The sequence below is a fragment of the Giraffa tippelskirchi genome, chromosome 7 (assembly GCF_054371585.1).
Source record: "Giraffa tippelskirchi isolate mGirTip1 chromosome 7, T2T-mGirTip1v1.2.pri, whole genome shotgun sequence".
Taxonomy (NCBI): Eukaryota; Metazoa; Chordata; class Mammalia; order Artiodactyla; family Giraffidae; genus Giraffa; species Giraffa tippelskirchi.
The window spans coordinates 37,305,443-37,318,148 of record NC_137281.1 but is presented as its reverse complement, the minus strand read 5'-3'; the positions used below and the strand labels follow the sequence as shown (position 1 = coordinate 37,318,148).

Here is a 12,706-nt window from a genome sequence, read left to right as displayed (position 1 = left end):
GATCCCATATGCCTCACAGCCAAAAAATCAAAACATAAAACAGAAGCAATATTGTAAAAATTCAATGAAAACTTTAAAAATGGTCCATATACATTGAAACATGTATATTATCATATGTGAAACAGAACACCATTCCATGTTCGATGCATGAGACAAATGCTCAGGGCCGGGGCAATGGGATGACCCAGAGGGATGGGATGGGGAGGGAGGTGGGTGGGGGGTCCAGGAAGGGGAACACATGTAAACCCATGGCTGATTCATGTCAATGTATGGCAAAAACTATTACAATATTGTAAAGTAATTAGCCCCCAACTAAAATAAATAAATTTATAAAAAAAAAAAAAATCGCCAGAACGCCAAAAAATAAATAAATAAATAAATAAATAAATAAATTCTGGCAAAAAAATAAATAAATAAATAAAAATGGTCCATATAAAAAAAAGAAGGATGGCACAATTATATGGTACTGGCATGACGTGGTCAGAACTTCTCATGTGAAATAGGCATTGACTTGTAGAGTAGCAACTCTGACCATCATTACATTTTAAATACTTCCCTAGATCAACCTTCTCCTTCTGGGCACATAATTTTTTTTAAGGCAAAATATTCATTTGTGATTTTATGATCTAGTTTAAAAATGTTTAGAACATTCCCTTTGCACTTCGTGGTATGAAGGTGTAGCTTCCACATCCCTCTCTGATTAGAGTTCATTGTTTTCAGCCCATCAGGGATCTGCAGAATTTATTACTTCAGTAGACCTTGGCATCCTCCCTTGGAGGGAGCTGCAGAACCAGTTACTGTATTAAAGTTCAAAAATAAAAAAATATTTTGGGAGCTTCTCTGGTGGTCTAGTGATTAAGAATCTGCCTGCCAGTGCAGGAGACACGGGTTCGATCTCTGGCCCGGGAATAGATCCCACATGCCAAGGAGCACCTTAGCCCACATGCAATAACTACTGAGCCTGAGCTCTGGAGCCCATGAGCCACAAATACTGAAGCCCATGTGCCTTAGAGCCCATGCTCTCCAACAAGAGAAGCCACCACAATGAGAAGCCGAAGCACTGCAACGAAGAATAGCATCCGCCCTCACCACAACCAGAGAAAGCCTGAGTATAGCAAGAAAGACCCAGTGCAGCCAAAAATAAATAAATAAATAAAATTTTAAAAAATTTATTTATAATTGATGTAGGAAATACTATTTATATCTTCTACATAACAATGTTTTGATATTATATTTTTATATTATTCCTATAGATTTGAAAAATTTAGATAGTCAATGAACTTAGATGTAGAAGTATGTGTTAAGTCACCTGTTTAATTCTACAGGATGTGATATAAGCCACAGTATATTTTCCAGTGTTTTAAAGTTTTTTTATAACTAACATTGGAGGAAGTGTGCATAGTCTAATGAATCCCCCATCACAACATTTTGTGAAATGTGAGTCCATTATCAGCTGGAAAACACCTTGAAAGCAAGAATTATATCTTTTTTTAAAACAACTCAGTAAGTGTTGTTGACTTACTAAGTAATATTTAGATTAAAGTGTGAGTCCTTGTTTTCTTCTCATGAATCGTTTATTATCCTACCACCTTGCTCATCTTCCCAGTTACTTTTCTTTCTCTCAGATACTTGGGATAATTACAGTTGTGATAATACTCTTAAAAAAATTAGAAGTTTGTAATCATGTTCAATATGTGCTTTAAAATATTCATTCTATTCTCCTTTACAGATATTAACACTTCAAATATTTTCCCATCAGACAGATGAATAAAATAGCGCTCACAAAATGTCCATGTGGATTGTGAAGGGCTAATACCGTGTCTTCATAACTCTTTGTTTAGATTGGATTGGGATGGGATTCGAAAGCATTTGGATGAGTATGCCGCTATTGCAAGTTCCTCAAAAGGAGGAAGAATTGGAATTGAAGAATTTGCAGAGTATTTGAAGTTGCCTGTTTCAGATGTCTTGAGACAACTTTTTGCCCTCTTTGACAGGGTAGGTTAAAGTTTAATCTTTAACATTTTTATTTCACGAGTCCCCGCAGAATATAAATCAGTATGGCCAGCTTTAGAAAAACTTGCTAGATCACTGTTAAAGAACAAGACTGAGCCCAGAGTTGAATTGCGTGATTTCGATTTTTCCCCCTTAATAGTAGTAGTAGTAGCAATAGTAGTAATAATAATAGTAATAGAATAATAATTGTGAATATGTGTATGGCAACAGTTATGAGTGTCTATTTTTTATTTTTATTTTATTACTGAAGTATAGTTGCTTTACAAATGTTGTGTTAGTTTGTGGTGAATCAGCTATACGTATACATATATCCCCTCCTTCTTGAGCCTCCTTCCCATCCCACCCCCCAAACAACTATAGTTTCTGTTTCTTTTAAACACCAGGTCAGAAATAAATATTGTCACCATATAACCATATTTGTGTATAAAATTGGAAAGGTTTATATAATTAGCAAGAATTTTAAAATTTATGTCAAAATTATTCATTAATGACATTGGTGGCACTATTCTATTCTAAAGGTTTCTGGACTTTCCCCAAAACATCTGAAGACCAAATAGATTTTAGTTTATTTATAACAAAGGTTTTAATTAAAGCTTGCCTGTTTGTCCTTATAGTGGGGATTCAGTTTTCTGCTTATGAATATGTATGTACATGGAGTTAGATAACTGAATTGTCAAAAATTTCCTTAGGAAAAATGCATCAAGACTTCAAGTTCTCTCTCTTTCAATTTGTTTTTTTAATATGTAAAACTTACAGTAAAACTCACTTTATGATTATAGTTTTGTGAGTTCTAACAAATGCATAGAGACATGTAACTACCACCACATTCAAGATACACAATAATTGGGGAAAAAATTCCCTATAGGTATGCTTTTGTAGTCAGGCCCTTCCCTCACTTTTAACTGCCGGCAGTCACTCCATCCCTTTAGATTTACCTTTTCCAGATGCCATACAAATAGAATCATTTAGTATATCCTTTTGGGTCTGGCTTCTCTCATTCAGCATAATGCATCTGAGATCCAGCCATATTGTTGCCTGTATCAGTAATTTGTCTCCTTTTATTGCTGAGTGGTATTCTATTGTGTGGATGTACCACACTTGGTGTATCCGTTCCCCAATTGAGGAACATTTGGTTTCCAGCTTGGGGTGATTATGAATATAACTATTCAAAGTGTTCACATATAGGTTTTTGAGTGAAAGTAGACTTTCCTTTCACTTGGGTAAACACTTAGGATTGGGTAAATACTTGGGGTTGTGATCTTTTTATTTTGCATTCATTCCTGAATGATATTTTGGCTGTACATATATAGAATTCTGTATAGAGTTCTTCCCTTTCAACAATTTAATAATTTCATCTTTTGCCTTAGGCCTCCATGATTGCACTGCCTAACTAGTTGTTTTTCAACTGTCTCCCGCTGCCATATTTTAACCAGAGATAGTGCTTGCTTTTTTCCCCCCTCCTTCTGTAGGGGAAAGGGAAGTCTTTTTCAAATTTTTTTTTACATTATTATTATTATTTTGGCTGCAAGGCATGTGGGATCTTTAGATTCCCCAACCAGATTCCCCAACTTTCCATGCCCCCTGCATTGGAAGTGTGCAGTCTTAATCACTGGACTGCCAGGGTAATCCCAGAAGTAGTGTTTTTTGAATTTCAATGAGAGTCTGTGATTGTAGTGAGAAGGAGAGATAGGCTGCCCTGGGATCATTCCATCCTGGCTGGCACCAGAAGTCCCAGTTCTCTGTCTACTACTGGGAAAAGATACTTTGCAAGAAATTATAGCTTGATGACAGAAACCAGGACAGAGCTTTTTTTTCTTCTTACCCAGAGCTCATTAATGTTCCTAATGACTTACTCTGTGATCTCTCAGATGAACTATTCTTTAACATGAGGCAGATAAGCAACCTTCTTCTGTATGGATTGTGCAAACCTCTCTTCCGGGCTTGCTGTAGCATACAAATAATCTCCTTGTCCACGAAAAGGTCATGTATCACTGCAATGGTGCTGCTAAAAAGTGTAATGAAGATTTAAGGAAAAGGAGAGATAAATTACTAGATGTAACAGGGCAAATTGGGAAAAGAAAGGCTCTTTTCACTTGTACCATTACTTGTGTTTCTATGAGATTTATATAGTGTCTTTCAGTATGGCTCTGGGAACAATAAAAGCAATCTTAAAGTTTTTAGAAATATTAACTTGGTGACAGAAGGAATATAGCAGGGACACACAAATAAGGACAGGAAATGGGGAAATGGGAAGTGACATGAAACAGGGACCAAGGAAGTTCAGAGCACAGCAGATGTTATGCTCGTCAAGATTTTTAATCAAGATTTTTAATCAAGATTAAACATAATCTCTATAGAGGTTGCCCCACCTTTCAGGTGTTGAAGTGTGGTAACAGCAGTAACAGGATTGTGTTGACACCGGTTCTGTCTTTTGATGACTAATGATACCTGACAGTGGCCTCATTGTTTCTATAGCACTGGGATGTACGGGAAGATTTGGGAGTAGGGAAGGGAGTGTAAACCAAGGATTACAATAAGCTCTAGTAAGCCAGAGTGACTCACCCTGAGCTAGAGAATACAACTGACTCCAAGCAGTTTGGAGACTGGTAAGCCTTTGTGGCCAGTGTAGTCGATCATAATTTTGCATGCACTCCTTCAGTCGGCTCACATACCAATTATTTCTGTGAGTTTTCTTCACTTCTTTGTATAGTGTGTAGACTTGGCTTTAGATATAGACCATGAGTTGGTCTTTTAAACACATTTGCTCTCCAGCACCCTGGAAGGTAGAAAAAATAATCTGGAAAATTAACAAGGAATGCATTTGACCTTTCTTTCCTTCTTCCTTTCCTTCTTTCCTTTCTTTTCTGTCTCTCTCTTTCTCTCTTTCCTTTTTTGTTTTTAACATACCTGCATGTCTGAGCCTGCGAAGAGTTGCTTTGTTTTGAGAAGCTGAACTATGCAGTCATTGCCACGCCCTGTGCACATCCCCGCTTCCAGGCTCTCTTTGAGAGATTTAGCTGGGGAATGTGTGTGTGTGTGTGTGTGTGTGTGTGTGTGTGTGTGTGTGTTCCACAGGAAAGACAAAGAAGTTCAGTAATGTCATAGTTTGTTTCTGTCTGAGTAGCTTATCTTGCTAAACTCAGTGTTTATGAGGGGTGAGGGAGGAAGAAGGGTGGGAAAGAGAGAGGGTGGGGTGTTCCTCCTGTTCTTTCAGTAGCTATAAATTTTTGCAGGGCAGAGGGTGCCTCCCATGTGCCTTTCCCAACCTATCCTCCTTTTCCCCTCTTTTCTTTATTTCTCTCAATCTCTCCCCAAGTGTTGTGCAGTTGTGGTTGGTATTTTGGGGGAAGTAGAGAGACCTAAGAATCTCTCCACGTTCCCTTACTCTTTTTTCCCACATACATTCCTGGCTAGTCTGCAAAAAACTTCTTAACGGTTTTCATCTCAGTCTGGTTCCTGGAAAAAAAAAAAAAAATTCCGTCTATCCGGTTCCTTCTGATAGTCTCACACATTCTTTTAGATTGTCAGATATGTGATGGTAGATAATTTAAAGGTTCAACAGAAATGTGGCATTCATGATCCAAAGCATGGCATGGTTCAGAAGTTTGGGATAATTTCCTTAGGAGAAGTCTCATCTCTTTGACAAAAAAAGGAAAAAGACACTTTTGCTCTTTAGGTTTCACTCACCTTCTTTATTTTCCTGAATGTACACTGAACTCTCTAGATCAGAGAGTGATTTGGATTAGTCAAAAGTTCAGATGAGTTAGAGTTGAGAGATGAGACAATAGTTTAAAGTAGTGGCTTCTCAACATTTTTTATATTCATAATTCAGTTTTCAAGACTAGATTTTTTGCCAGAACTCTTGAAGGGATTTAAATGCACTTAATGGGACTAAGAAACAATACTGGCTAAGTCAGAAATGATTATAACACAGTCATTTTTACAGTTATAATAGTGTCCACACAGCATCACTTTATTTCATTCATTCTTCAGTGCTGTTTCCTTGAGCTGAACCTGTACTGCCCTGCCAGCAGTATATTATATACCCATGAGACAAAGTCCTCAAATGTTTTAGGACGCATGCTGTCTCTTTGTTGCTAGTTTGACAATATACCATGTTATCTACCTCTTACTAGGAACAAGTCACATCTTGTCTAGGCTACATCTCATGATACATTCAGTGTAATGCTCCACCTGACACACATCACCATATATATGTATATGTGTGCTCAGTCATGTCCAATTCTTTGCAACCGCATGGACTGTAGCCCTCCAGGCTCCACTGTCCTTAGAATTTTTCCGGGCAAGAGTTCTGGAGCAGGTTATCATTTCCTACTCCAGGGGATCTTCCCAACCCAGGGATTGAACCCACATCTCTTGTGTTCACTGGTGGCAAACCTGTATTTCAACGGTTAGCAGACTTTTTGAGCAAAGATCCAGAGAGTAAATGTTTTTGACTCTGTGGGACATTTGGTCCTAAACTTTCAGCAAAACTTGCACAACTGAATAAAGTAGTTAATCCACCCCACTTAGAAAGATTTTTCTGTTCATTTCCAGTCACTTAAGCCTCTTAAGTACCCTTTCCTAACTCGCAGCATGGAAATCTGTATAATACAGTACGCTACCTTCTCTAACAGGGAAGGGCAAGCAAGGATGCTTGTTATTGTTGGCTTATGATTTAACACTTGAACTAATGTCAAGAACAGGGCATACAGGAAGAACTTGGGGTAAAGAAACACATTCATTCCACACAATGAGAAATAGTCTTAAAAGATCTCCAGAAAGTTTATAATAGTCAAAAATGCTGGATTGTCAAAGTGCTAAAGTACACACACATCTTTCCTGTCTAATATTTAAACAAAGTACGTAGTAAAGCCAGAAGAATTAAGTACTGGTTAGAAGGCAGAAGTGGGAAAAATCATGATACTTTTCACATTTTTTTACAAAATGGAAATATCTAAATTTTCTTAGCCTGTTGTCTCTTGTGTGCATAATGGTTTTGGTAAAAAGACTGAACTTGTGCCAGGCTATAGTTGAATGATTAGTTTCTGTCATCTTGGTAGATGAATGATATACCACTAATTAGAAATGGGGAGGATGTCAATAAGTAGTAGACAGATACGGCAAGAATAAAGATCCAGAGTGACCCCCTTTAAATCAGATGTGGAACAGTGGTCACCATCAGCCCTGACTGCAGTCCTTCAATCCAGTCCTTAAAATTTACCAGCATATTTTATTTTCATCTGTTTAGGAAATATAGAAAGTAACAGTCAGTAAACTACACTTGATGGATGAGATCCAGTCTGATGCTTGTTTTATAAATAAAGCTTTACTGGGACACAGCCATGCTCATTTATTTACATACTGTCCATGTCTGCTTTCTTATACAATGCCAAAGATGAATAGTTGCAACAAAGAGTGAAGTCTTCTATCCTTTAATTTTTAATTGAAGTATCAGTTGATTTATAATGTTGTGTTAGTTTCTGGTGTACAGCAAAGTGATTCAGCTTTATTTACTATTCTTTTTCAGGTTCTTTTCCATTATAAGTCATTATAAGATACTAAATATAGTTCTCTGTGCTATATAGTAGTACTTTGTTGTTTATCTGTTTTACATATAGTAGTATGTATCTGTTAATCCAAAGCTCCTAATTTACCCTTCCCCTAGGGCTGTAGGGTTCTTCTACCCTTTAAATTTCCAGTTCAGGTTTGATATATACTTTAGTATTTCGTGACTCATGTGAAAAGAACTCATCTTGATAGAATTTGTTACATGAAATATACTCTAAAGCTCATATGATATAATTAACAGAAGAAGATATAACTTTCTGAGTGGACTAGATGAACATTTCTATCCAGTTGTACAAGTCATCCTGAAAGTTGGACAGTCCTATATGACCAACCATTTCCCTCTTCAGTTCTCAGGGTAACTCAGTACCCCTGTGTAGTCCATCATAATATAGGGTGGGCCAAAATATTCATTTGAGTTTTCTGTAACATTTGACTAGCCCAATATTTTCCCTCCCTGAATGTTCTAGATATCCTTATTTTTTTGTACTAAGAATTTTTATTGGATTATCATTGCTTAGAGGGGAGGAAATGGCAACCCACTCCAGTATTCTTGCCTAGAAAACCCCATGGACAGAAGAACCTGGCGGGCTACAGTCCATGGGGTCATAAAGAATTGAATACAACTGAACATACACATATACACACACAGTTGCTTTACAATGTTGTGTTAGTTTCTGCTGTACAGCAAAGTGAATCACTGTACATATATCCCCTCTTTTATGGATTTCCTTCCCACTTAAGTCACCAGAGAGCACCCAGCAGAGTTCCCTGTGCTATACAGTAGGTTCTCGTTAGTTATCTATTTTATAGAAGTATTCTTTCAAGCATGAGAATTATATGCTTTCTTTTTGGCTTCGCAATGCGAATCTACTGAGGAGACAGTTAGAGGAAACAGGAAGGAGAGGGCATTGATTAAAGCTTAACTTTTTTATTGGAGCAAGTGAGCAATTGCTGGCCTCCTCCAAGAGTGTAAGGAGGTAAAGAATAGGGCTTTGTAAAGAGCAAATTGTGTCAGACCAATTTAATTTCCTCCTATACAGAGTGACAGTCCATGATAAAGGAGAAATATATATTATCTATACAGACTCTAGAAAGGCTTTTGATTTCATGCAACAAGACATTCTCATCAATAATTTAGGAAGGTCTGGTTCAGATCATGTTGCAGTGAGGTGAAAGCCCCACTTGACAGAGAGGCTTCACTGAAAGTGGGAGCCATGTGTCCTTCTGTGTTTTACCCACTGCAGTCCCCCCACCTTGGAATTCTGTCTGGAGGAGCAACATACTTGATAGGTTGTCGAAATACTTTTGAAAACCAGGCAGTACGTCAAAGCAGAAATAAGAGTAAGTAAGGATGTCTTTAAAAGTTGTAGAATCAGACCCAAGAACAAGATGAAATTAAATTCATATATTGTACACAAATACTCAGGCATGAGAAGGAAACAGAATGCCAGAATGAAGCTGCTACTTCATAGCACATGAAGATCTAGACTCAGAATTCTAGAGCTGAAAGGATGGTTAGTGTGAGATTGTCCATCTTCCTCATTTTGTGGAAAGCTTCCAGCTCAAGAGAGGAAGTTGCATGCTCAAGACTACACAGCTAGTTAGTCACAGGACTGAGACCAGAAGTCCTAGTTCAGTATTCTTTTTACTACACACTGTCTCTGGACTTCTTAAAAATAACTTTCTTGAGGCATATTTTACATACAGCTATTTTAAGCATAGAATCAAGACTAGAGATTTTCTGTCTCTATAGATTTGCCTCTTCTGGACATTTCAATGAATGGAATCCTACGATACACAGTCTCGTGTTGGCAGTTTTTGAGGTCCATATGTGTCGTTGCATGTATCAGTAATTTCATCCCTTTTTATTGCCAAATAGTTCTCTATTATATAAATATATCACATTTCTGTTTATTCATTCACCTGTTAGTGGATATTTAGGTTGTTGCTACTTTGGAACTATCATGAATAGTGTTGCTAATAGCATTCAAGTATCGCTGTTGACTTTTTAGGTTCAATAAGTTCAATAACTCTTCCCCCCTCAAACTGAGGTTAAATTTTCCATTGAATGTTGCCTCTTCCCCTACTCTTTCTCTCCCGATCTGGACAGTAGAGTTCGCCCAGACAGCAACCAAAGTTCTTATTAATGGTCTAATAAATAGCCGTAGGGGATTAAATAGTCCAGAGAAGAAAAGGCTTGTTAATCTAATAACAGTCTTTTATTCCATGATGGCTTATGAGAAACTGTTAGCCAAATGCTCTCCATCTTCAGAGAAAATAAATGAGAAGAATTGGATTTAAACTTCAGCAAAAAACACTTCAGATGGACATAAGGAGGCACATTTTATATGGCAATGGATGCTGTCAAGTTAATTTTGCAATATTATAAAAACAAAGCCCATGTAATTTCCTCAGAGAGAAGCTTATATGAATGGATTTAAATCTGTCTGAGGCCAGATGGCCCCTTGTAATCCCCTAAAGGGAAGAAGTCCTTTTGTGGTGCTTCCTCAATGTGGTAAAGGAAGACATTTCGCCTTTGGTATTTACAGAGACTATTTCGTGGTGCCCTTGAGACCAGTTATTGGAGTCCTGTGCCATAAAACTAGTTGGCAGAGTTTTATACAAAACACTAGGTGTGGCAGAAGGAGACCTTGCCCCCATGTCCTACACAGAGCAGGGTTTCCCAGCTACTGTTCTCTCCCTAGTCATAGATAGAATAATCATTATTTAATTCAAGAATTGTACAGTTTATGAAGTAATTTTTCATTTAATCTCCTATTTGTACTTAAAAAGTTATTAAGTTGTTGAACTTAAAAAGTTAACAGTGACACATGAATGCTGTTAGCAACACTATGCATAATAGTTCCAAAGTAGGAAACCTAAATATCCACTAATAGGTGATTGAGTAAACAAAATGTGATATATTCATATAACGGAGTACTATTTGACTTCATATTCGAGGCTTAGGAGTTTCCACAGTAGTCTGTGAGATAGACTCTGTCAGATGGCTGTTCAAAGTCCTCTCCAATTTCGTTCTATCCTATTGAGCCTTTATCTCCCATCATTTCCAGCAATAAACTCGCATCATGTTGAACTATTCACCATCTATTGAATTCCGCATATCCTTTAGTTCCTCTATCTTTTCACAATACCACCCCTTCATATATATCCCTTGTCTATTTGGAAAACTCTGACTTAGCCTATAGTTAGGCCTACACATTATCTTTTCTATAGGTAAATATTCTCCTATCCTTTGCCTCAACAGAACTTATTGCTCCCCTTTTGGGGACTCATAGTGGTTTGATAATCCACTGTTTAGATAATATATTAGCTGTATGACCTTTTCAAAGTAGCTTAACATCTCTTGAGTTTTCCTTTCCTTATCTTGAATGTTTTGTGTCTTTCAGAGGAAGTATATGAAACCTAGGTACCAAAGAATATTATATGCAAATATTATATACAAATGTAATAGTTTAGTATTAATGGTATAGATGTGAAATAGACTTCAGATTATAATTACAACACCTAGTTTTCTGAGGGTCTTCTTAACTTTGAGCACAGTGACCCTGATGCATTCATCTTTCTTTTTTAAATATTGAGTTTAAGTCCTGAAGCATAATAAATGAAATTGAATCATGATAAAGCAGACAGGGAGATACTATTATTATCATTTTGCAGATTGAAATTAAGGTCCAAAATTCTGAGAGATATAATGATTTAGTTACGCCCTGTCTACTTTCCCCTGAGTTTACTGATAGACTTTCCAGAGACTTCTGGAGGACTAATACCCTGACTCTACCTAGTATCAAGGCTGAGGTTTCTCAAGGTATTGTCTGGGACTACCTGTCATAGACTGACTTTTGAATATGTGTATTAAAAACTTAAAATCAAATCTCACAAATGTAATTTTGAGCAAAAAACCAGGCACACAAAATCAGAAAAGAGAGGACAATACTACCAACTTCACAGAAACAAAAAGTATTAGGAAAGAGTACTGTGAGCAACTATGTCAACAAATTGGATAACCTAGATGCAGTGGACAAATTCCTAGAAATGTACAACCTACCAAGACTGAATCATAAAGAAATAAAAAATCTGAACAGACCTATAACTAGTAAGAAGGTTGAATGAATAATTTTTACAAAACCTCCCAACAAAGAAAATCCCAGGACCAGATGGCTTCACTTGTGGATCCCTCCAAATGTTTAAAGAATAATTAAGTATCAGTCCTCCTCAAACTCTTTCCAAAAATTGAGGAGGAAGGAATACTTCCTAACTCATTCTATGAGGCCAACATTATCCTGATACCAAGGTCAGAAAAAGATACTAGTTTTGACCCTTGAACAATGCAGAGGTTAGGGGAACCAACCTCTTGTGCAGTCAAAAATCTGCATATAACTTTAAAATCAGCCCTACATATCCATGGTTCTACATCCACAGTTTCAACCACCCTCAGATGGTGTAGTATTGTAGTATATACATATTGAAAAAAATACTAGTAGAAATGAACCCACGTAGTTAAACCCATTTTGTTCAAGAGTCAATAGTACATGAAAAGAAAGCTAAAGACCAATGTCCATATGAATACTGATGCAAAAATCCTGAACAAAATATTAGCAAACAGAATTCAACAGCACATTACGAGGATTTTTACATCATGACTAAGTGGGATTTATTCCTTGAATGCAAGGGTGGTTCAACATGGAAAAATCAGTCAATGTAATAAACTACATTAACAGAAAATGAAGGGAAAAACATGGTTATCTCAATTGCTACAGAAAAAGCATTTGACAAAATTCAGTCTCATTCAGATAAAAACACTTGGCAAACTAGGAATAAAAGTAAAGTAACTCAACATAATAAAAATCATGTATGAAAAGCCCACAGCCAACATCAGACTCAATGGTAAGAGCCTAAAAATGGTTTCTCTAAGATTAGGAGCATGAAAAGGTGCCTGCTTTTTGTTGCATCTATACCAAATAGTACTGGAAGTCATAGCCAAAACAGTTGGGCAAGAAAAGAAAGGAATGTGAGTTGGAAAGGAAGAAGTAGAATTATCTCTGCTCACAAAATACATGATCTTATATGTAAAAAACCCTGCAGACAACACACACATGTAACC

General features: G+C 36.9%; 1 protein-coding gene across 1 annotated transcript in view; it reads left to right on the top strand.

Annotated features, from left to right (window-relative positions):
* Positions 1-12,706, top strand: part of LPCAT2 (lysophosphatidylcholine acyltransferase 2) — a 67,238-nt gene that overhangs the window by 31,175 nt on the left and 23,357 nt on the right. The window contains exon 11 of the mRNA XM_081514212.1: positions 1,842-1,995. Coding sequence (XP_081370338.1) covers positions 1,842-1,995 — 154 coding nt within the window. The remainder of the gene's footprint in view (positions 1-1,841; positions 1,996-12,706) is intronic.